This window comes from Hemicordylus capensis, chromosome 4 (assembly GCF_027244095.1).
Source record: "Hemicordylus capensis ecotype Gifberg chromosome 4, rHemCap1.1.pri, whole genome shotgun sequence".
NCBI classification, from domain to species: domain Eukaryota; kingdom Metazoa; phylum Chordata; class Lepidosauria; order Squamata; family Cordylidae; genus Hemicordylus; species Hemicordylus capensis.
Genome location: NC_069660.1, coordinates 201,605,068 through 201,630,241, shown reverse-complemented (window position 1 = coordinate 201,630,241; position 25,174 = coordinate 201,605,068). Strand labels below are relative to the sequence as shown.

Sequence of the window (25,174 nt, the reverse complement as noted above, 5' to 3'; positions counted from 1 at the left end):
CTGCCATTTTTTGCAGTTGTCATCTTGCCAGAGGATTCTCCCTGGACCTTTACTTCTGCAACTGAATAGGGAGGGGAACAAAACTGCTCTGGCTTCTTCCGCCTTCCATCTGCCCCTGCCTCAGCAAGTCACAGAGTTGCCACACAGTAGTTGTGTGGTTTGCAGCAGGGAGAATGGAAGGACTGGTGAGAGAAAGGAGTGGAAGAAGCAATGGTTGCCTAAAATATGGGTGGGGGGTGATCTCCAGGTTGGGGACAGCCCCTCCACTTTTGCAATGTCTGTCTGATCAAAAGAAAACACAATACAATAGAAAACTTTGAGCCCTTTCTCACAAGCAGAGAAAATACACTGAAGGGGCGAGGGGAGGAAGCCTCAAAAAGTTTACCTCCCCCATAGACGAGCAGGTCCTTGCCTCCAGATGGCCACTGACTACTGCCAATTGCTCCATGGGATGCATGGCCCCGCCCCCCCCGCCATGCATGTACTGGGATGCATGGCCCCGCCCCCCCGCCCCGAGCTCCAATAATGCACTGCACAAGTGCGAGGTGCATTGTGGGGATCCCCCTCCCCTCCCTGAGTCTGCTATTCACGGCTGCTTACAGGTGCAGCTGATGACAAGCAAAAAAGGGGGGGGGTTTAAGGGAACACTCACTTAACCTCGTTCCAAAGGGAGGCTCTGTAGGAAGCTTTGCCACTGTGGTGCCACCAGGATCAGGCCCAATCCCGGCAGTTCACACGCCCGGGCAAAATTGGGCTGGGATCCCTTCGCCCAGTTTTGCATGCACATGTGAATAGCCTCTTTGATTTTTTGCACATCTTTCTAACAAAACAGAAGACTGGTTCCTCCCTGTAACTTGAACTGTGGTGAAGAGTCTTCCAGCAGGAAGTTTAGTATCTCATTTTCATACGACTGAGGCTTCTTGTAGAAAAGCCCTGATGTTATCACATGACATAAATCACATTTGCTGAAAGTGGTTTCTGGTGGGTTTCAAGATAAGGGCTCTTTTACAAAAACACCTCATTATGCAAAAATGATGTCAAACATTCTTATCAGATCAAAAAAAAAAAAACCAGTATAAAAATTAGCTTAGAATTCTGTGAACAGGGTTGGTTGTTTTTTGTTTTTTAAAAAATTATGTTCCTGTTTATGGCCAAATTACTACTATCAAATCAGTCTACAAGAAAATTAAATCATAGAAAACAGACTTTAAAACAAAACACAACCCAGCCAGAATCAAGCACTTCTAAATCAATCTGGTTTCAATTGGAGTGATTTAAGGACACATTTAGCTCTTCTGTTAAAACCTGCTTTGTGAAAAACATCCTGGAGATGCCAGGGATTAAACCTGGGACATAGGAAGCTGCCATATACTGAGACAGACCATTGGTCTATCTAGCTCAGTATTGTCTTCACAGACTGGCAGCGGCTTCTCCAAGGTTGCAGGCAGGAATATCTCTCAGTCCTATCTTGGAGAAGCCAGGGAGGGAACTTGAAACCTCCTGCTCTTCCCAGAGCGACTCCATCCCCTCAGGGGAATATCTTGCAGTGCTCACATTTCTAGTCTCCCAATCATATGCAACCAGGGTGGACCCTTCTTAGCTAAGAGGACAAGTCATGCTTGCTACCACAAGACCAGCTCTCCTCTCCTGGAAGCAGATGCTCTATCACTGAGTTGTGGTCCCAATCCTTAAGGGAAATGTCTTACAGTGGACAGTGCTCACATGTAGTCCCCCAAACCGAGGTGAACCCTGCATAGCAAAGGGGACAGTTCTTGCTACCACAAGACCCACTTTCCACCCCTATAACAAATAACATAAACTAGAACAACAAAAGACCACCTTAATATTAACATGGAGTAGAATAAAAGAGATGCAAAGCAACTTGCCACACCAATCTCTCTGAAACATAATGAAACTCTTCTCATGATCAGTGAGAAGAGCTTCTTCTGGGTCTATGAGGAGACTGGGCTTAGCCCACTCTCCCAGCAGATGATCAAAAGGCAGCCCTGGGTGGCCAGATCAGCCACTCTCACAACTGCTGACTCCGTTATGGAGCCGGCGGGGGCTTCAGGAATCGGGGAGCCATGCGGCCCCTGGAAGTTCCAGAATGCCCTGCACAAGTACACAGGGCATCCTGGAGAGACCCCCGAGCCCGGGAGGCTGCTTTCAGCCTCCCAGTCGGGGGTTTACTCGTGTGTCGTCACGCGCCGTGGTAAAACACGAGCAACCAAATGAGATTAACGGAGCGCTTGCTCCATTAACCTCATTTAAGGAAGGGGGAATTAGGCGGGCTAGCCGCCTTGGGAGCACTATGCTCTCTTGAGAGCCCAGAGGTTTCCACAATCTCTGGAAAGTGGGCTAAGCTCCCTTAGCCTGTTTTCCAGTGATCGTTGGAATAGCCTCAATGAATAAGTTAACCATTTTCCTAAAAGTGAGCATGCCTGGCAGACCTCTTCGGCAAAGATTTCCTATCGGGGCAACCCGTCTCTTCTCCTTGAGGCATGTCGTAAAGCAAGGCCTCATCTATTGGGACAGTATACATAGAGAAAATGTACCAAGTACTTCCACATTACCATTTTCTTTCTTCTCATTCCTCCTATGGTCTCTATTCTGATATTACTAGAAAGGACAAGTGGACGTTCAAGTGCCTCACCTTTCCATTTTTTGCTCTTCCACTGTGAGCCAGCATAGCGTAGTGGTTAGAATGTTGGACTAGGACTGGGAAGACCCGAGTTCAAATCCCCATTCAACCATGAAACTCACTGGGTGACTGGGCCAATCATGTATCTCTCAGCCTAACCTACCTCACAGGGTTGTTGTGAGGATAAAAATAACCATGTACACTGCTCTGAGCTCCTCAGAGGAAGAGCGGGTTATAAGTGTAAAAATAAATAAATAAAAATAAATAAAATATCCAGAGGGCAACTCATACAAGGGGGAAATGCACAAGTTGTATAAGCACATCTGACATTGGTATATCTCCCCTGACACATACACTTTTAAAAATAAAATATTACTCCTACCTGATTCATAGATGTTTGAAAAATTTGTCACAAAGCTCTCAATGGTAGATTTTTTGTCTCTCTCCTCACTTGCTTCCTGGATGCTAGAAAGATGCTTTTGTCTCAGCTGGTGAGGTTCTGTGTGACCTTGTTCATCTGATAAAGTATCATCAGATGGGGCAGAGGGGAAGACAAAATTAATTAATTAATCAGTTAGTTTATTTGCAGATTTATACGCCACCTCAAACTTGCATCTCCAGGGGTTTTTCAGAAATATTAAAATAAGCCTGTTAAAAATAGTCATACCAAGTCAGAACTGCAACCCGCATGTGGTGAAGGCAGTCATAACATGGGTGCAGAAGTCACAGAAGGTTCTTCACCCAGCAAAGAGTGTCTGGTTTCACATTTAAATAGCAGATTCAAGTATCAGCTCCTCAAAGGCCGGTTCAACCAAGGGGTCACAGACTCATTGAACCTATAGTGACACTTCCTGTTAAACATAGTCATATGTGAGCTTGCCCCATTCTTTAGAGTGCTCCTACCTGGCTCATGGCTACCTTCATTTGGGAATAAAAACTGTTTATTTTTATTTATTTGACATATTTGTATACTGCCCAAATCTTACATCTCTGGGCGGTTTACAACAAAACAATACAAACAAAATAAAAATTAAAAAATTAAAAATATTACAAACAAAACAATTACAAAACAATAGCAAATACATTACAAAACAATACAAGCAAAACAAAATAAAAAGGTTAAAATTTAAAACACCGTTAAAAATGATTAAAACAGTGTGGCAAGTTTCACAATCAGTGATACTCGCTGGAGGGGGTTCTGCGGGGATAGCGAGCTTAGCCCGCTCTCCCCACAGACGATCAAGGCTTCAGCTCTGGCCGGCCAGATTGGCTGCTCACACAACTGCCGGTTCCATCGCAGGCCGCGGGCGCCCCGGAAGTTCCAGGATGCCCCGCGCAATCGCATAGGACATACTGGAGAGACCCCCAATCCCGGGAGGCTGCTTGCAGCCTCCTGATAGGGGTCTCCTCATGTGTTGCCATGGTGCGGAGCCATGCTGCGGCAATACACAATCGGAAAACCCAGGTTAATAGAGCACTCGCTTCGCTAACCTGGGCTAAGTGGAGGGGTATTTAAGCGGGTTACCCGCTTCGGGGGAACCGGGCTCGTTCCCACGGTCCATGGAAAGCAGGCTAAGCTCCCTTAGCCCGCTTTCCACTGATCGTGAGAATTGCCTCAGTATCTAATTAAAAGCCTGGGTGAACAGATGTGTCTTAACTGCCCTGTTGCTAAAGTTTCACTGAGTTCACTAAGTTTAGCAACTTAACTGTTGCTAAAGTTTCACTGAGTTTGCTGCCTTTCATACAAAAACTGGTCCATGGACTGGGCAGATGGGGAGGTGGTGATTTGGGAGTGTGTCTACCCAATCAATCATTTGCTTATGATGCTGCCCGTTTCTTCAGAGCTTGACAAAGGAAAGGTGGATCTGAATGAAAGATATCAATCACACTTTCCAACCAACACTGCCTCTCTATATGAGTTACATCCCTTTTTAGTCCTGGGTACTGGATGATGACCAGTACCAGCCTTTGAAAACAAAACTGTTATAAACTACAAGTCAGCAAAACCAGCAGAAGTTCTTATATCCTTCAAAACACCATGGTCTTTACATACATCAGAATAAGATCATCCCTGGGTGACCTCATCAAATCCCATGACTTTCAATACCACCTATATGCCTAGAAATTTGCCTATCTATTCTGCCACCTATCTGCTATTTCAACTTGGACACTACTTTCTCATTTCAAACTCAATATGTCCAAGATCAAACTTCTCATCTTTTCCCCAAACCCTCCTCTCCTCATAAAGTAAAATTGTGCCATCAAGTCAGTGTCGACTCCTGGCAACCACAGAGCCATGTGGTCTTCTTTGTAGAATACAGGAGGGGTTTACCATTGCTATCTCCCGTGCAGGATGAGATGTAGACTTTCAGTATCTTCCTATATCGCTGCTGCCCAATATAAGTGTTTCCCATAGTCTGGGAAGCATACCAGCGGTTATTCAAACCAGCAATCTCTTGCTCCCTAGGCAAGTGACTTCCCTGCTGTGCCATTAGATGGCTCCCTCTCCTCATACTTCCTCCTTATCCACTGTTACTATCAGGGGCGCAGGAAGGTTGGAGTGGCCCAGAGACAAGATTTTAAAATGGGCCCCCCCTCACTGAAGCGCAGCTCATGAAGTAAAGAAATCTTAAATGAGGCATATCTATCTATCTATCTATCTCTCCTATATGCCAGAATAGAACATCATCTTAAATTATTTTTAAAAAGGTTTTGTAAATTGTGGACGATGCAAGTCATTTAATGGTACTAGAGAAAGACATGCTGTTCTGGTAGCTCCAGATCTTAACACTCACATCAATTTCAGAGGATGAATACACCTGAAGTAAGCCCAGGTGGGTGTGTGGCTGGGTGAGTCAGTCATGTGACTTGCCTCGGGGGGGGGCAAGGCAGTGGGTCCCCAGACAACTGTCTCCCCTTGCCCAATATTAGTTATGCCCCTGGTTACTATACACACTGTTACAGGCACAGACTTTGTTCTGGATTTCTTTGACTTTGTTCTGGATTTGACTTTGTTCTGGATTTCTACCTCTCTTTTATCCCCCACATTTGGTCTGTTGCAAAATCATGCTGCTTCTATCTTCACAACATATATATATATATATATATAGATAGATAGATAGATAGATAGAGAGAGAGAGAGAGAGAGTTAGAGTTCACATCCTGATCATTTCCCCCTTGACTATTGCAGCTTCTCCTCTCCAGCCTTTCTTTAACTTCATTCAGATGTTTTTAAAACAGAGGCTATACTAGCATACAGCCTCTGAAAGAGCACTAACATGCTACTCATCTTCTCCCCCATTCTGCTCACGATTCCAACAGCCTTCCAATCATGACAATGCCTGACATCATGATTACAGCATTTGCCTCTTCAGACAAATGCTGCTGGAATCATGAGCAGTCTGGGGGGTGGGGAGATGAGTAATGTACTGGGGAGGGACATCCAGTGCTAGTACAGCCTCTGTTTTAATAACATTTGAATGGGGGTAAGTAAAGACTGGAGAGGAGATGTTGCAGTAGTCAAGGTGAGAAATGACCAGAGGCACTCTTACCTCCAGAGCACCCGAGGGCCCCCAAATCAGGGACCTAAATATAATAAGGCAAGGGGAGACAGTTGTCTAGAGGCCCACTGCCTTGGGGGGGCCTGCCAGTCACATGATTGACTCCCCCAGCTGTGTGCCTGGAAGCGTCTGGGCTTCCTTCAGTTGTATTCATCCTCTGAAATTGATGTGAGTGTTAAGACCTGGAGCTACCAGAACAACATGTCTTTCTCTAGTACCATTAAATGACTTGCATCGTCCATAATTTACAAAACCTTTAAAAAAATAATTTAGGATGATGTTCTGTTCTGGCACACAGGGTGTGTGTGTGTGTGTGTGTGTGTGTATAAAATTTTTACTATGCTTTCTGTTAGCACTATTCAGTCTCATTTAAAATTTCTTTACTTCATGAGCTGAGCTTCATGGAGGGGGTGCATTTTAAAATCTTGTCTCTGGGCCCACTCCAACCTTGCTACGCCCCTGCCCCCAATCCTCTTTAGTCTGACCTGGGTGGTGTAGTCGCCTGGCAGGGCATGATGATGCTTAATTTGCAGGGGATGGGGAGCCTCCAAAGGCCTTTGGGTCCAGGCTACAAAATTAACTAGGTGCCATAAGCCTTTGGCAAAACCCTTTAGTCACAATACCCTACTGTAACTAAGCGGAAGTACTTGTGACTAAAATAATAACATATTGGGCCCTTTCTCACGATCAGGGACCCGGATGATAGGGCGTGCAGGGTGGAAGGCTATAGACGCTTACCTTGCCTACAGATGACCAGGTCCCAGTTGCTGGGCATGCAGATCACGCACCCAGACAATCCACTGCTGCCCCAGGCAACCCAGAGTTGAGGGGCAAGGACCCGTCATCCCGCCCCCCCCCAGAAATCCCACAATGCACCACGCAAATGTGCAGAGCATTGTGTGGGCGAGTGCCCCTCAATGTCTCAGCACAGGCTGAAAGCAGCTGGCACTGACACACGGGCAGTTAAACAGGGTCAAGGGAGTGCTCGCTCCCTTAACCTAATTTAGTAGCCGGGTTTCATAGCCAGGTCTGCCGCTGAGGCACTGCCAGCAGCCATACAGCTCCCATCAGTCCTCATGGGCAGCTAAGCCCAGGCTAGGCTGCCTTAGCCCTATCTTGGTTACTCGTGAGAAGAACCTCATTCTTTCCCTGTTTACTCCATCTCCCCTTCCTCTGTTCTCTCTCCTGAATCAAATTTGAGACTGTAAATTCCTCAGAGCAGAGAGCTGTCCTTTTATGGACAGCAAAGAGGTACTTCCTTATAGCTTAAGGGCATTTTAGGTAAAGGCTGACATCACCCATGTTCTCACCTAAGCCTTGGTCTCATCTATTCTTTCATTTTTGTGTGCGTCAAAGACCAAGATGAATCACTGAAATTAGCTTTTGTTCCACTCAGAAACACAATTCTTTGGCAAATTCTATGGAATAGCAAAACACAATGCTCGCTTGCTATTCACTGAATTTTCTTTCTATGCACTGTTCGTAAAAGCAATGTTGAGACCAAACCTACCTTTGGTATTTTGGCATCCTAGGTCTAAAGTTCAATGATCCTCTACTTCCTCCTCCTCTCCATTTCTCCAAAGCCTTGCCATTTTCCAGGCCTAGAGAATTCTCTTTACCTTTGCCTACTGCTTTACCAAGCAAGACCGTTGCTTGCTTATCCTCGTGTCTGATGAAATTGATCCCTCTTCCCCCATTCATTTAAGTTCTCTTCAGACCCTCTTCCACACATTTACCAAACACACAGCTAGAAGAGAGGTATTCACACCCACTAGCCCCACCTTAATGTCAACTGGCCCCTCCACTGGCCTCTGTGGGTACAGGGTATGGTGTGCCCACAATCCTCCACAATTGGGACCTTGTGTGATCAGATTTCCCAATGGCATGAAAAGCCTCTAAAGCTGTATGTGTTTTTTAAAAAAACAAAACCACCCATTCACACTATACCTTGGCAGACAGGGAGCATGGTTAACAGGTGTGATTTTGCTCAACCCCAGTGTCTTCAGGGAATGTTGGTGCAAGCTCTCCACTTATCTTGCAAGTAGTGCCTATGTTGCTGCAGCTTTGTGGGCCATCTCTCATGAATCACATAAGGCAAATAATGCAATTCTTTCTGTGAATTGAATCAATTCTGCTATTCTTTAACTTAAAGCAGCCTAGAAAAGGACACTGGCTTTGGCTAAATCATCATTGGGAAATAACTTTGCTTTTCCTCTTCAAAAGATTGTTAATTCTAGTTGGTCTTTTTTGTTTTATAGTCAGACATTTGTTACTCTTTACATGAAGCTACCCTTATAATTAATCACCAGAAATATTGCTCAGTCAGCTCAGAACAAACACATGCACACATACACAATGAAAAGTCTGATCATAGTATTGCTCCATTTGAGTTATGCTGAGATGTTCTCTGGAGAAAAGAGAACATTTACATATTTAATGACTTGATTTTGCCTACAAAAAGCAGGTGCCTAGAAAGAAATTTACATACAATTATCTGAATGTGCCAAATTGCACCTGCTACAAATGGAAATGTGTACGTTAGATGTGTCAACTCCTTGTTTTATTCAAGTGCATTTGGTGTTTTATAGCATAGACACTCAGAGAGAATCACACACTACAATTTGGATTTGTCATTAAAAATATATTGTACTGCAAATGCAAATCTAGTCTCACTTTGCCCAGAATCTCTTTTAGTACATTTATACCTCATACGGAAGACCAGATATATGAAGTGTCTTTTTCATTTGTGCAAAATGATGGTGAAGTAATTACAAAGATATTATATTTCCCAATAACATCCTTTTAAACATTTGCCACAAACTTGCTAACTTATAAGGAGATCTGGGAGAAGTAGCAAATCTCCTGTATATAGCCTTACAGTTTCACCACCATTATAATTCCTTGTAAGTTTCTATTTCTGTATTTATAGCAGATCTGAAGTGAAGGTCAGCAGAGTTGGCTTGTGGGGCTACCTCTGGAGACATCTGAGGGGCATCAGTGATCTTCCCCATAAAATTTCAAAGGGCCCGTTATCTCAGTTCCTCTTACACGCACCTATGATTAATAGAGCCTTGTAATTAAGTGGGGAAAGCATACCTGTCTGTACATTTTTGTCCTCACCTGCTTCGGGGCAATTTCTTTCTTTTTTCTTTTAAAAATCTTTTTATTGTTTTTCAACAAAATAACAGAAATAAACAAGAAACAGTAAACAATAAAAAAAGAAAAGTAAGAAAATAAAAGTGATTTTACAATTAGCAGTTCTTAGACATCTTATAATTGCATACATCAGTCGGGAGGTCCAGCGGCCCTCTGTTCTCCACCTTCCCCCCCAAAAGACACCCACCCACACAAATCCACCCTTGCCAAGAATTATTAGAAAGAAAAGAGAAACCAACAAAAAACGACCTCTCCACTAAGGAGAGGAGAGCTGGTCTAAGGAGGAGAGCTGGTCTTGTGGTAGCAAGCATGACTTGTCACCGTAGCTAAGCAGGGTCTGCCCTGGTTGCATATGAATGGGAGACTTGATGTGTGAGCACTGCAAGATCTTCCCCTCAGGGGATGAAGCCGCTCTGGGAAGAGCAGAAGGTTTCAAGTTCCCTCCCTGGCTTCTCCAAGATAGGGCTGAGAGAGATTCCTGCCTCCAACCTTGGAGAAGCCGCTGCCAGTCTGTGAAGACAATCCTGAGCTAGATCGACCAATGGTCTGACTCAGTATATGGCAGTTTCCTATGTTCCTATGTTCCTAACACCACCGAAATAGCCATATATTCTAAAAAGAAACGCCAGATCTTGGATGGGGGTGTTTACCCTGTGCTAGATTGTAAATTATGAAAGGCTCCCAAGTAGAAATAATGTTTCATCTGAAGTGTTCCGTAAGTAAGCAGTTCCTTTATCTTTTTCTTTTTTCACCATGCCCCTGAAAGCTGCATTTTAAGTACTGATAACATGATTGAAGGCTAGCTCATGCTACCACTTCCTGCTGCATTCTAGAGGGGGGGGAACTGGTACCAGGAATATTATCAGCACTTAAAGCACTGCTGAAACCCATACTGTCCACAGTAGCATGGTGGAAAAAAGATATAATAATGACAACAATAATAACAGCAAAAATCCACTACAACACCACTCAACTAGACTGAAGTTCAGGGCACCAATGGTGACTGGGAAAGTAGTTAAAATCAAGTTGGGCTTAGCAGAATAATATATACCTCTAAAGTTGAGTACAACATGCTGTTATCAATATTAAGCAGTGTTTTCTAATTGGCTTGCAAAGGAGGTCACTAAAAACATAAGTCTATTGAAAAGTCATCATACATTTATTTCTTTGTTTATTTCAGCTCTTTATTTGGTGGTAATTCTTTGTTTAGCAGGAGGAGAGCAACTGGCCCTATCCACCTCCAGCACAATACCCCTCCAGTGACTGTTGCTGGTATCTATCTTATATTTCTTTTTTTAGATCATGAGCCCTTTGGGGACAGGGATACATCTCTCTTACTTACTTACTTATTCATTTCTCTTTGTAAATCGCTTTGGACACTTTTGTTAAAAAGCGGTATATAAATATTTGTTGTTTATTTAGACATTTCCTTCTTGCTTTTCCTGTTTTCTTCATAGAGATATTTCTACCTTGCTTTTCCAAAACAGAAACAACCAAAGTGGCTAACATAGTGGGGCTATTCTCACGATTAGCAAAAATCGGGCTAAGAGAGCCTAGCCCGATTTTTGCTAATCGTGAGAACCACCAGGCTCGGCTGTGAGCCCTTTGGTTCTCGAGCGGGTAACCCACTCCTGTAGCCCTCCCTATAGCCCAGGTTTGCGGAGTAAGCGCTCCGCAAACCTGGGCTATCTGATTGTGAGTAGCCGCGGCGTGACTCTGAGCCATGGCTACTCATGAGTAGACCCCCGGAGAGGAGGCGAAAAGCCGCCTCCTGGCTCCGGGGGTCTCCCCAGTATGCCCTGCATGCTCACGAAGGGCATACTGGGGCTTCCAGGGGCCGCGCAGGCCCTGAGCTCCCCAGCCCCCACCGGCTCCCTCACGGAGCCGGCAATCATGTGGGCGGCCGATCCAGCCGCCCATGGCTCCCTCCCCACTCGTGTGCCACTTAGCCCGCTCTACTTGTGCACTGGAAGAAACCGGGTCTCACTGATTGTGAGACCCGGTCCACTATTAAAAGCAATAGCTGACTTCCAGATTAATGTTGAGCTGGTGCTATGTAGGGAGAGCAATCCTCACCAACCTCTCCTTTCCTCTGAAGCCTACTGTGCCTTTCAAAAATATGTCCCTGAGGATTACTTGACAAAGCAGCTCGCCTGACCATCAGGCACATATATTCAGGAGGCACAGTGGGTTTCACAGGGAAGACAGGATTGGCAAATATTGCCCCTCCACTATACAGCTCGCAGGTGAGCCCAGTGACTTACAAGAGGCTAGCCCGCTTGAGTAGGCCACCCCTTAGCCGAGGTTAGCGGAGCGAGCGCTCCGCTAACCAGGTTTAACAGATCGTGAGTTGCCGCAGTGCGGCTTCGCACCTCAGCAACTCACATGGAGACCCCCAACCAGGAAGCTGAAAAGCAGCCTCCCGGCTCAGGGGTCTCCCCAGTATGCCCTATGTGCTCATGCAGGGCATGCTGGAACTACTGGGGGCCACACAGACCCCAAACTCCCCAGTCCCTGCTTGCTCGGTGATGGAGCTGGCTGTCACGTGGGTGGCCACAGTGGCTGCCCAGGCAGGACTTGCTGCTCATCTGTGGGGAGAGCAGGCTTAGCCCGCTCTCCTCACAAACCCTCCCCAGGCTTTTCTCACTAATCGTGAGAAGAGCCTCTGGATGTCAGTCCACATCAAAACAGTAAAACCCAACAATTCATAATAATTAAAATAACAAAAAAGTAGCAAGATATAATAAAAAGAGAAAAAAACATCAGCAAAAACTAATGTGTTCCATCATATAGGCAGAGCTAAAGGAAAGACAACAACATAAATTTAGGTGCTTGCCTGAACAAACAGACTTTTAGATCTTGATTGAACCTTGATATACGGAGGAGGCTAACCTAACATCTTGTGGCAAGGGATTCCACATACTTGGTGCCACTACAGAGAAGATCCTTGTGTGTTTCAGCCAATCGAGCTCTTACCCCATCTGTTCCCTGTGAAGAACACAGGGTACCTAGAATCATTTTTAGCATTCAGTATTCACAGCAAACACCAATGACAAGGCAGTGGGGAGGGGAGCAAAACCCAGCAGATCATAGAAGTTCCTTGAGCAATATAAGAAGAGGAATTGGAACTATTTGAAGATCTGTATTATAAGACCTACCCTTGCTGCTTTTTCAGACTTTTGCATGTATCAGAATACACTATAACAGGACACACATTTCTCTTTTCTTTACATATATTCTGCTGCAGCTGTATCAGCTGCACAGGAAAACTATCAAAGATCTTAGAGAAATATTTCTCAAATTGCTGAAAAACAAAAGAATTTCCTGCAAGAAAGCGCAGGTGAATTCTTTGACACAAAGACTGAAAATGTCATATGCCCAGTACAATTTCGTTCCTTAATTACTAAGATACTGAACCAATTATTCATTTTGATTCTTTTTACAATCTTTTTTTCCCTTCAGCTGTCAGGGCAAGAAGAACATTTTAAGACCTAGTTTCTTTTCTGGCACGTTTTGAAAACCACACATTAATCTCATTAAGTAGCAGCTGGCTTTTCAAAAAAAACATCAGTGAGCATGATATCTAGTCTGTAAATAAGAAACCAGTTTGCCTTCCTGTTCATGTCTTCCCTTCAGCTGCTTTTCCTTAACAAACAAACAGAAATTTAAAGAACCTGACCTAAAGTCTCCTGAATCTCACAGCTGTCATCAAAACCCTATGCAGAAGATGGCTTTTGCTTCAAAAGGTGTACCATTACAAAACCTGTGCAAACATTCTGAGAAGACAGGACAGACATGTTCCAAACTGTCTCGCCCTTTGTTAGCTATGAAACAATCCTAACATGATTTGCTATTTTTTAAAAACCTTGAACAATATTTTTTGTTGAGATCAGCTAGAGAGATCTATTGACTTACTTGTCATGTGGGTAACCATCCGGAAATCCATCTCTTTGACTCACCGAACAACCATGAACCACAAAAAAATATCCAGAGCAGTACAAAGTATATTTTTTGCAGCAGCCTAAATACACACATATACATATGTATATGTGTGTGTGTGTGTGTGTGTGTGTGTTTCTCAAACTTATGTACTCCAAACTGATTTGTTTTGTTATATAGCACATAGTTTGTTGAATGCTCAGTCCCCCTGGGCGTTCCTATTACTTGTTAAACAAAAATGGGCGGAGACAAAGAATTCTGACTGGTTTTTTTAAAGAGGTAAGTGCTGGCTGGGGGCGGGGGTTTCTCCCCTTTTCTTTTTGAAGGGATATTATTGCTTTAAGCTCTTAGGATTCTCTGATGGTTCCTGACTCACATGCAGTAAAGCATCTTCCCATTTCTACTAAATTCTCACCCTACCAAACACACTGAGATATTCCTATGCCTTATTTACCACAGTTTAATACCAAAAGCCCGCTGGAGAGGAGAACACCATCTACCCCAAGGTGAGAGGCTGGGGTGCCAGCCTGGCTGCCTCTTCTGCTCTGCCCCCCTGGTTGCCATCTGCCTCCCCCAGGACTGGTTGTGGAGAGGCTTTGCTGGACTGGGGCTGCAAGGGTGACTCGGCAGTTTTTTCCTGGTTCCACCTGCTGATCTGCCTGCTCAGCCTATATAGGAAGACTGCCAGTGGTGTCGGGCCCGCCACCAAAGGGGTGACACCAAAGGGGCAACACCAAAGGGGGTTGCCCCCTTGGGGGAGCCACTTCCGGGGAGAGACGAGGGCAAGGGTGGGACATTTTATCTAAATATTTGTAGGGGGGTACTCAATAGTGGGGCTTCTGTGTAATTAGTTTTTAAGATGTTTTAGAATTGGGTTGAAGTTGCAATGTGTGTGGGTTTGTCTGAAGATGGGGAGTCAGGGAGTGCCTTCGTTGAATGAGGGGCAGCTATTCCGGTGGTGGTGGGGAATCGAAGAAGTATCGTTAGCAGGTCAGCAGGCCATTCCAGGGGAAGGGTAGTGAGAAACCTAATAGCTGTCTCCCCTTCTGGCTGTCCTGCTAGCTCTTCGACCTTGGGGAGCACCGCCAACAACCCACATAACCTTACCTTGCTCCTCTGCAATGCCAGGTCAGTCCAAAATAAATCAGAACTCATCCATGATTTGATTATGGATGAAGAGGCTGACCTGGAGTGTATTACCGAGACTTGGTTGGGGGAGGCTGGTGGCCCAGTCTGGTCCCAGCTTCTTCCTCCAGGATATTCTGTAGAGGAGCAGGTGAGGGGACGTGGGTGGGGAGGTGGAGTGGCTGTGGTCTATAAGGATAACATCTCCCTTACCAGGGTCCCTGTTAGGGTATCGGACCATATTGAATGTGTGTACCTAAGTTTGGGGACCAGGGGTAGATTGGGACTTCTGTTGGTGTACCGATCGCCCCGCTGCCCAACGGATTCCCTTACTGAGCTCACGGACTTGGTCGCGGAGCTTACGTTGGAGTCTCACAGACTTTTGGTGCTGGTGGACTTCAATGTTCATTTCGGGACCAATTTGTCTGGGGCGGCTCAGGAGTTCATAGCGGCCATGACAACTATGGGCCTATAACAAGTAGTCTCTGGACCGACGCATATTGCAGGTCACACGCTTGATTTGGTCTTTTATTCTGATCAGGGTGGTGTTCTGTGGGTGGGGACTCCTACGATCTCCCCATTGTCATGGACGGACTACCATCTGGTTAAGGTTGGACTTACAACCACTTCCCACCTCTGCAGTGGCAAGGGTCCTATTAGAATGGTCCGCCCGAAGAGGTTATTGGATCCGGTAGGATTCCAAGAAGCCTTGGAGGGATTTAATGTTGGCTCTGCCGGTGATCCTGTTGATGGCCTGGTTGAGAATTGGAACAACTTGCTCACCAGGGCAGTAGACACGATTGCTCCTAAGCGTCTCCTCCGACCTGCTTCAAAACTGGCCCCTTGGTATACGGAAGATCTACAGGGGCTGAAGCGGCAAGGTAGGCAGCTGGAGAGCAAGTGGAGAAGGACTCGACTTGAATCCGACAGATTATGTCATAGTGCACACTTAAAGATCTATGCTCAGGCGATACGTGCAGCAAAGAAGCGGTTCTTTTCTGCCCGTATTGCTTCTGCGAACTCGCATCCGGCGGAGCTCTTCAGGGTTGTGAGGGGACTTGTATCTGCCCCCCCTCCCCTGAACCAGAATTTGGAGCCATCAGTTATTCGCTGTGACGTGTTTAAAGAATTTTTCGCAGATAAAATCTCTCGGATCCGGGCTGACTTAGACGGAGACTCTTAATTTGATGTCTGAATTGGAGGTGTCCGACAACTCCTCTTATGAGGTTCAACTGGATCGGTTTCAGTCTGTGATTCCTGAGGATGTAGACAAGCTGCTTGGAGCGGTGAGGCCTACCACTTGTTCTCTTGATCCTTGTCCAACATGGCTTGTTCTATCTAGCAGGGAGGCTGTTGTAGGAGGCCTGGTGGAAATCATAAATGCTTCTCTGAAGGAGGGCACGATGCCTCCTTGTCTCAAAGAGGCAATCATTAGACCTCTTTTAAAGAAGCCTACATCAGATCCCTCAGAGTTGAGCAACTATAGGCCTGTCTCCAACCTCCCGTGGCTGGGCAAGGTAATTGAGAGGGTGGTGGCCTCTCAGCTCCAGGCGCTTGGAGGAAACTGATGATCTAGACCCATTTCAAACTGGCTTCCGGGCGGGCTATGGGGTGGAGACTTCCTTGGTCGGCCTGATGGATGATCTTCAGTGGGGAATTGACAGAGGCAGTGTGACTCTGTTGGTCCTCTTGGATCTCTCAGCGGCTTTCGATACTATCAACCATAGTATCCTTCTGGAACGTCTGAGGGTGTTGGGAGTGCGTGGCACTGTTTTACAGTGGTTTCGCTCCTACCTCTTGGATAGATTCCAGATGGTGTCGATTGGAGACTGTTGCTCCTCTAAATCTGAACTTAAGTATGGTGTCCCTCAAGGCTCCGTACTCTCTCCAATGCTTTTCAACATCTACATGAAACCGCTGGGAGAGATGATCAGGGGATTTGGAGCGGGATGTTATCAGTATGCTGATAACACCCAGATCTACTTCTCCATGTCAACTTCTTCAGGAGATGGCATATCTTCCCTGAATGCCTGCCTGGAGGCAGTAATGGGCTAGATGAAGGAGAATAAACTGAAGCTGAATCCAGATAAGACAGAGGTACTTGTTGTGCCGGGTCGGAACTCCAGAGACTATTCTGATCTACCTGTTCTAGATGGGATCACACTTCCCCAAAAGGAACAGGTCCGCAGTCTGGGAGTACTTCTGGATTCACACCTCTCCCTGGTTTCTCAGGTTGAGGCGGTGGCCAGGGGTGCTTTCTATCAGCTTCGGCTGATACGCCAACTGCGTCCGTTTCTCGAGATCAATGACCTCAAAACAGTGGGACATTTGTTGGTAACCTCCAGACTGGACTTCTGTAATGCGCTCTACGTGGGGCTGCCTTTGTACGTAGTCCGGAAACTTCAGTTGGTTCAGAATGCAGCAGCCAGGTTGGTCTCCGGGTCATCTCAGAGAGACCACATTACTCCCTTGCTGAGGGAGCTACACTGGTTGCCAATTGGTTTCCAGGCAGAATACAAAGTGCTAGTTATAACTTATAAAGCTCTAAACGGCTTGGGCCCTGGGTATTTAAGAGAATGCCTTCTTCGTTATGTGCCCCACCGTCCACTGAGGTCACTTGAGGAGGTCCGTCTCCAGTTACCACCAGCTCGTCTGGTGGCCGCACGGAGACGGGCCTTCTCGATTGCTGCCCCAAAATTGTGGAATGCACTCCCTGCTGAGATGTGATCCTCCCCATCCCTGACTATTTTTAAAAAACATCTGAAGACCCACCTCTTCACCCAAGCTTTTTCAGCTTTTAAATGTGTAGTGTTAATTTTATACTGTGTTTGGGCTTTTAGCTGTTTTGTTGGTTTTACTGTGTTTTAATAGTTTGATTTTAATTGTTAATTTGTTTTAATTGTTTTTATCATGTTGTGAACTGCCCTGAGCCATTTTTGGAAGGGCGGTATATAAATAAATAAATAAATAAATAAATAAAATTAAAGCCCCTTAGAACTCACTGAGGTAATTCACACAATGAGGGGAGTATCAGGATCAGTGAGACCTGCCTTCAGAGGGTTTGCGGGGAGAGAGGGCTTAGCCTGCTCTCCCTGCAAACGATCCAGCCGAGGGCAGCCCGCACAACTGACCGCCCACACAACAGTCAGCTCCATCACACAGCCCGCAGGGGCTGCGGGAATCGGGGGTCATGCGGCCCCCAGAAGTTCCAGGATACCCCGTGCGAGTACACGGGGCATCCTGGAGAGACCCCCTAGGTCAGAAGGCTTGTTTCAGCCTCCCACTGGGGGTCTCTGCAAGTGTTGCCACAGCGCAGAGCTGCATCGTAGGAATACATGATCAAAAAGACGGGGTTAGCAGAGTGTTCTCTCCACTAAACTTGGCTAAGGGGAAGGGAATTAGGAGCGTTTGCTGCCGGGAGCTGCGCGGCTCCCATGGCAGCAGACAATCAGCAAAAAGTGGGCCAGGCTCCCTTAGCCCTGCTTTTTGCTGATCGTGAGAATCTCCTCAATTAAAAAACTGTGAGGCTCTTCTCACGGTTAGTGAGAAGAGCCCTGAGGGAGTTAGCAGGGAGAGTGAGCTTAGCCCACTCTCCCTGCAGATGAGCAGGGCAGCAGCCTTGGGCTGCCAGATCGACCACCCACACAACTGCCGGCTCTGTTACAGAGCCGGTGGGGGCTGGGAGGATCGGGGGCTGCATGCCCCCTGGAAGCTCCAGCATGCCCTACATGAGTGTGCAGGGCATGCTGAAGAGACCCCCAAGCTGGGAGGCTGCTTTTCAGCCTCCCAGTTGAGGGTTTCCTCATGAGTTGCTGAGGCACTGAAGCGCGCTGCAGCGCGCTGCAGCAACTCACAATTTTAAAAACCAGGTTTAAGGGGAGGGGTAGTTTGGCGGGTTAACCACCTGAAGGCGACCAGGCTCACCTGCAAGCCTGGTGGTCCTCATGGTCAAGAGCAATCGGGTTAGGCTCCCCAATTTTGTCTGATCGTAGGAATAGCCTCTATGTTGTACCTGGGTTTGGGAGCTATGTGTCCTCGCAATTTTTGGTTGTGTGGAAGCAAGGTTAATGGAAAACCAGGGTAGAAGTGATTGTGTGGACGCAAGGTAGGAGAGAAAGCTACCCAAATTTTCCTCCTACTCTGAGGCGAGTTGCACGATTGGTGAGAGTCGCCCAGGGCGGGTTTGCGGGGAGACGTGGCTTAGCCCGCTCTCCCCACAGAAGACTGGAGGAGAAGCGGGTTACCCGCTTTGAGGCAACCAGGCTTGCCTGCAAGCTCAGTGGTTCTCACGTTCTGCTAAAATCGGGCTAGGCTCCCCTAGCCTGATTTTAGCCGATCGTGAGAATAACCTCATTTCTATCCAATGAGGCTGTTCTCATGCACAGCCGAAACTGGGCTAAGACAGTGAAGCCTGGTCTTGGCTGCATGTGAGAAGCAGCAGGAGGTGAGTGGCTGCCAGCAGCGCTGTGGCAGCAAACCCACTTTGCAGAGCTCACCTCTAAAATGGAGCAAGCATTCCTTTAGCCCGATTTTCCCAATTGTCTGCAGTGCTGGCTACTTTCAGCCGGCACTGTAGCAGTGATGAGTGCCCACCCATCGCTGCTGGGTTACCCACAATGCACTCACGTGGTGAATTGTGGGAATTCTGGGGCGTGGGAGGATGTGTCCCGACTCACACAGATCTGTGCTGGGGACCATCTGGGTGTGTGGGATCACACGCTTTCACCCTCCTGGTCCGGCAGCCAATTCATCTGCAGAGAAGGTTAATTTCTGCTACCTTCCCTACAGCCTGCTGCTCAGCCCTTCTCACTGATCATACGAAAGGGCTCAATCACTTCTACCCAGGTTTTCCTCCTACCTTGCTTCCCCACAACCGAAAATTGGGAGCACACACCATTTCTGATTGTGTGAATGACTTCACTATCTTCTACTGAGAAGATGCAACCATTTCCATAGATCACAAACTATGACACAGGGAGATACAGGTACCCACTAAGAATAGAATACTTTCCCAAAGTACAATGAATCCCTATATTGTACAGAACTAGCTAATGAGCCGGGTCTCACGATCACTCACCCCTGGCTCACCCTCAAGCCAAACCAGCCCGGTCCAGCTCAAACTTGAGCCAAGCCCCTCTCCCCGGCTGCTTCAGGGGTTCTAACTCATTCATATATAACCACCTATGGGTGATGCTTCTGGGGCCATGGGGGGTCTCCAGCAGTTCCCGCTCCCCCCGCTGGCCTCCCCCTATCTCCAATTGGCCCATTTTGGGCTTTTTTAGTTCATTTTCAGCCCGTTTAGGGCCTCTTTGCACTGGCAGTGGCTATTTTGGAGGCCACCATGCATTAACACTGGCTATCTGTGTGACCATCATGCAGATGACCAGTGCATATGCATGGTGGCCTCCAAAATGGCCATTGCCAGCACATAGAGGCCCAGAACGGGTCGAATATGGACAAAAACAGCCTGAACTGGGCCGAAAGGAAATCAGGGGGGAGAACTGTGCCAATAGGAGATCAGGAGACCAGGGGAGAAGCCAGCGGGGGAGACAGACCCAAGGAGGCCCCCTGTGTGGCCATGGAAGTGCCCCCCACCCCCGAGGCAGTGAGGGAGACAAAACTAAACATGCCTGGTTCCATTCGAGTCCTGTTTGGACTCGAACCAAACCGGGAATACTGGTTTCATGCACACCCCTAATTCCCCACCACCACCTTCCTTTTTATTCAGCAGATGATCGGAAAACAGGGATGTGCACAGCTCCTGAACATGGGTAGGAAGTGTCACCTACCCTATAAGAATCACATGAATTAGCTTTATGTTTGTTACACTGCTCTAACCCAATGCCAAGTGGCTGTTGGGAGGGGCAAGTTTTGCGCACAGGCCAATGGAGACAGGGCTGGTGTGTAGCTGTCTGTCTCCCATGAGAAGGTGGCCACGTGCAAGGGTGGGCCAATGGGGTAGTGTGGTGCCACTGCTGCTATGTAAGCAGTGCATGTGCTCCCCCCACTCAGTTTGACTAAGTTCTCAGCTCCTGCCAACCCCCAACCCCCAGTTCAGTGAGAGATTATGGTCCAAGTAGAAATTGTGAGCATTGCTCTCAGCCCCTTTCCATTACTGCTTCTACCACCATGTTGAAGAGCTGGAGAGGATTTTTAGTCAGCAAATATTGACAAATAGCTATGCATGTTTTCATCTTTTCCATCAAGCATCTCTCATGAATATCGGCAAAAAGATTTAAATTATCTCTAAGATACAATGAAGCTATTCTCAAGACCCATGAGAAGAACTTCTTTCGGGTCTGCAGGGAGAGCTGGCTTAGCCCACTCTTGCAGCAGTCGAGCAGCCTCTCATAGCTGCGCGGCTGGGTTGGCTGCCCACACGGCTGCAAGCTCCATCACGGAGCTGGCAGGGACTGCGAGGATTAGGGGCTGCACGTTCCCCAGGAGGTCCAGGATGCCCCGGTTGAGATGAGGTTAACGGAGCGCTTGCTCCACTGACCTCATTTAAGGGGAGGGTGCTTTATGTGGGCTAGCCACCTCGGGAGCACTGGATACACCCATAAGCCCGGTGGTTCCCATGATCCATGGAAAGCAGGCTAAGCTCTCTTAGCCTGCTTTCTGTGGCTCGTGGGAATAGCCACAGAGGCTATTCACATGATTGCAGAAAATCGGGCTTGCCTCTGCTAGCCAGATTTTCTGCAGTCATGTGAACCACCAGGCTCAGCTGCGAGCCCCATGGTTTTAGAGCGGGTAACCCGCTCAAGTACCCCTCCCCTAAAACTGGGTTTGCGGAGCAAGTGCTCCGCAAACCCAGGTTTTTTTATCATGAGTAGCCACGGTACAACTCTGCACCTTGGCTACTCATGAGGAGACTCCCGGAGAGGAGGTGAAAAGTCACCTCCCAGCTCCGGGGGTCTCACCAGCATGCTCTGTGCGCTTGCGCAGGGCATGCTGGAGCTTCCAGGGGACGTGTGGCCCCCGCTCCCCCCAGCCCCCACCGGCTCTGTCACGGAGCCAGCAATCATGTGGGCAGCCGATCTGGCCGCTCAGGGCTCCCTCCCTGCTTGTCTGTGGGGAGAGCGGGCTTAGCCCGCTCTCCCCACACACTCTCCAGAACCGGGTCTCACTGATCGTGAGACCTGGCTCTCAGTGTTGAAGATCCAATGATGCTCTTCTCATGATCGGTGAGAAGAGCTAGAGGGCTGTCTAGTAAAATAAGTAAAAAGAAGGTTTTACTTACCTTCCTTGCAGATAATCATCCTTCAGTTCCTGGGTGGGCGAATCATCTGCCCAGACAAGCAGCAACTCTCCTGAAGCTCCCTCTGCCCCTCCTAGTGTCAGGCTGCTGGAATGTGCTGCCACACATCGCCCCACCCCCCAGAGCCCCAATAATGCACTGTGCGAGTGCACAGTGAGGCGGGTCTCATGATCCGTGAGACCCACTTTTGTTAAAACTGCGAGGAGAGCGGGCTAAACCCACTCTCCCCACAGGCAAGCGGGCAGGGAGCCCGGATCGGCCGCCCACATGATGGCCGGCTCCATGAAGGAGCCAGTGGGGGTGGGGGGAGTGGGGGCTGTGTGGCCCCCGCAATCCCCAGTATGCCCTGCGCAAGCGCACAGGGCATACTGGGGAGACCCCTGAGCCGGGAGGCGGCTTTTCGCCTACTGGCTGGGGGTCTACTCGTGAATAGGCGTGGCGCGAAGCCGCACTGCGGCTACTCACGAGCCTAAAAAGCAGGTTTGCTGGAGCGCTTGCTCCACAAACCTGCTTTTTAATTAATTAATTAATTATTCAATTTCTATACCGCCCTTCCAAAAATGGCTCAGGGTGGTTTACACAGAGAAATAACAAACAAATAAGATGGAACCCTGTCCCCAAAGGGCTCGCATTCTAAAAAAAAACCATAACATAGACACCAGCAACAGTCACTGGAGGTACTGTGCTGGGGGTGGATAGGGCCTGTTAGGCTCCCCCTGCTAAATAAAGAGAATCACCACGGTAAAAGGTGCCTTTTTGCCCAGTTAGCAGGGAGTTTTTTAGCAGGGGTTCTCAAGCGGGTTACCCGCTCGAGAACCACCGGGCTCAGCTGCGAGCCCGGTAGTTCTTATGACCAACAAAAATGGGGCTAGGCTCTCCTAGCCCGATTTTTGTTGGTCGTGAGAATTGCCCCAATGTGTTACTGGGATCTCCCCTCCCTCTGAGTGTGCTTGATGTGGCTACAAGCAGCCTCAGCAGACACACAAAGAAATGAGGCTAATGTGGCACTCACTCCCTTAACCTCATTTAACATAGAGGCTACTTGGCGGGTTTGCTGCTGTGTGGCCAACGGGATCAATCCCAATCTCGGTGGTTCACACAAGCATGCAAAACTGGGCTGGGCTCTCTGAGCCCAGTTTTACACACTCATGTGAATAGCCTCAGAGGCAGGTCTCACGATCCGTGAGACCCGCTCTTGGCGAAACAGCATGGACAGCGGGCTAAGCCCGCTCTCCACACAGACGATCTCTGTAGGGGCCCTGGGCAGCCGTATCAGCTGCCCACATGATTACCGGCTCCGTGACTGAGCCGGCGGGGGCTGGGAGGAGCAGGGACTGATCGGCCCCCGCAAGCTCCAGCATGCCCTGCACGAGCGCATAAGGCATGCTGGCAAGACACCCGGAGCTGGGAGGAGGCTTTTCGCCTCCCCTCCAGGGGTCTCCTCGTGAGTAGGCACGGTGCAATGCTGCACCGCAGCTACTCACAATTCTTAAAACCAGCTTTGTGGAGCACTCGCTCCGCAAACCTGGTTTTTGGGGCTGGGGTTCTTGAGCGGGTTACCCGCTCTAGAACCACCAGGCTCGCAGCTGAGCCCGGTGGTTCTTATGATCTGCAAAAATCGGTCTAGGCTCTCCTAGCCCGATTTTTGCAGATCGTTGGAATAGCCCCTCAATGTTGCTCTAAATTAGGGTTGCGCTAGCAATTTGCATAGGGAATTGATGCAGATTAAGTGAGTAAATCTCTAGGACTTCTCAAATGTTGAAGGAAAAACTAATAACTCTAGATGGGAGCCCTTGCTCCATGTTTATATTTTTACTCCCTAGTGTTTTGCCAGGCAACAGCAAGCCTGCATACTTCTTTCCTCTGATCTGTACTTTCTTCCTTTTAACTGCTTCAAATGCAAAGTGATATGGAACCCTAAGCTGGGAACCAGCATTTAGAAGGGACAACACACAAACAGGCATTTCAAAAAGAATTTACAGGTGGCCCTCACCATCTGCGGTTTCAGCAACCGCCGTTTTGCATATCCATAGATGGGTCTTAGAGACAAAGAAGCTATTCACACTAGCAGAAAACAGGGTGGGCCACTGAAAGTAGACAGAACCCTATTTTTACCTCATAGCAAACAGACGGGTACATGCTGCAGACCCGGCAGGGAGTGTGTGCGACAGACGATTAACTTTTTTAGGTTCTCCAGCCAAGGCTTGCATTGTTGGTCCTCCAGCCCCGCCCATGGCAACAGCAGCTCTGTGAGTGGACAGAGCAAGCACATGACCCAAGGAGAGCACTCAGAGGGCTCCAAGCTGCAGTCCCGCTTTGTTGCTCCCTGATTGGTAGCCTCAGTTAACCCTTTCCTGGCAACTGCAGCACTCCGTCCCCATGCCAAAAACTCCCTGCTCACAACAAGGCAGGAGAGAGAAGAGAGCAGCTGCAGCTGCAGCTGCCAGCAAAGCAATAGCCAACATGAACACACACAAATGCCAACACACACCCCAGATCCGGGAAGGACACAGCAGATGCCCCCTGGAGCAGTTGCCAGATGCCGGTGAGAGCAGCTGCCTGATGCCCCACAACTAGCCCAGGCACTAAGCTGGTGGCAAGTGCAATGAGATGTGTCTCCTACCACCCCTGTCCAGTTGCCCCCCTGATCACAGTGGACGGGTAGACAAGCAGGCAATGGGGAGTGTGCACCTGCCCTCCTTGCCACATGTGCCACCACCCCCTTCACTTTTGCTGTGGCAGCCCCCATCGCCCCATCCCACCGTACAACAGGATGGTTTGGGAAGGCAGAAGGGGGAACTTGCCTCGCCCCCTCACCCTCCCCGCAGCTGTGTCCTCCGTGGCACCCCCATCCCACTGTATAATATGTGTAGACGGTAAGAACCCCCCTCCCCCCCCACTGCCACCGTAGCCAAGTGGCGACTCTGCCCTCCCATCAATCTGCCACTGCCACTCCCTGGCAGCCTCCCAAATAACAGGGAAGTCAATCTGCAACCCATTTTGGTCCTCTGCACATGCACAGAGGCCACTCATGTTACCAGGTGAATGGGCATGGGAGCTGCTCTGTCCGCCGCTGAGCCCCCTGCTGCCACTGCAAGCGCCCCGCCACCGTTGCCATTGCCGCCATGAGGCTGAAACACTGTGCAAGTACCCCAGTGACCTTGTGCACACCGCTCCCCCCCGCCGCCGCCGCCGGGGCAGTGGCGGGCAGAGTGGGAGCGGCTGCTGGGCTGACCCTCCACCTCTGTGACCCTTGCATTGACAGTCTGTCAGTCCAGCGGCCACTCCTGTTCCACCCCTGCCGCCACGGGGGCCTGCTCCAGCCCCCCCCCCCCCACCGCACACATGGTGGCTAGAATACTTGCAAAGATCAGCAGTTTGGCTTCACGGCAGGTGGGTGATGCTGAAAATCTGTCCACCCACCCTGTCCACTGGCCATATGCTACGGCCTCGCATGTTCGAGGGCCCCACACACTCCCAGTATGGAGTGCATTT

The 25,174-nt window shown here is 48.4% G+C and overlaps 1 protein-coding gene across 4 annotated transcripts in view; it reads right to left on the bottom strand.

The window, feature by feature from the left end:
• The window catches only part of LOC128325105 (glutamate decarboxylase 1-like), a 61,906-nt gene extending 37,998 nt beyond the window's left edge, over window positions 1-23,908 (bottom strand). For 3 of the 4 annotated variants that reach the window (XM_053250567.1, XM_053250568.1, XM_053250570.1), the window contains exons 1-2: window positions 13,273-13,280; window positions 3,024-3,158 (exon numbers count right to left, since the gene is read on the bottom strand). In XM_053250567.1, the coding sequence (XP_053106542.1) occupies window positions 3,024-3,158; window positions 13,273-13,279 (142 nt within the window). In that variant the 5' untranslated portion in view covers window position 13,280. Of the gene's footprint in view, window positions 1-3,023; window positions 3,159-13,272; window positions 13,281-23,794 lie in introns of those variants that run through there. The other variant, XM_053250569.1, reaches the window with a different exon arrangement.
• Window positions 23,909-25,174: the final 1,266 nt, after the last annotated feature.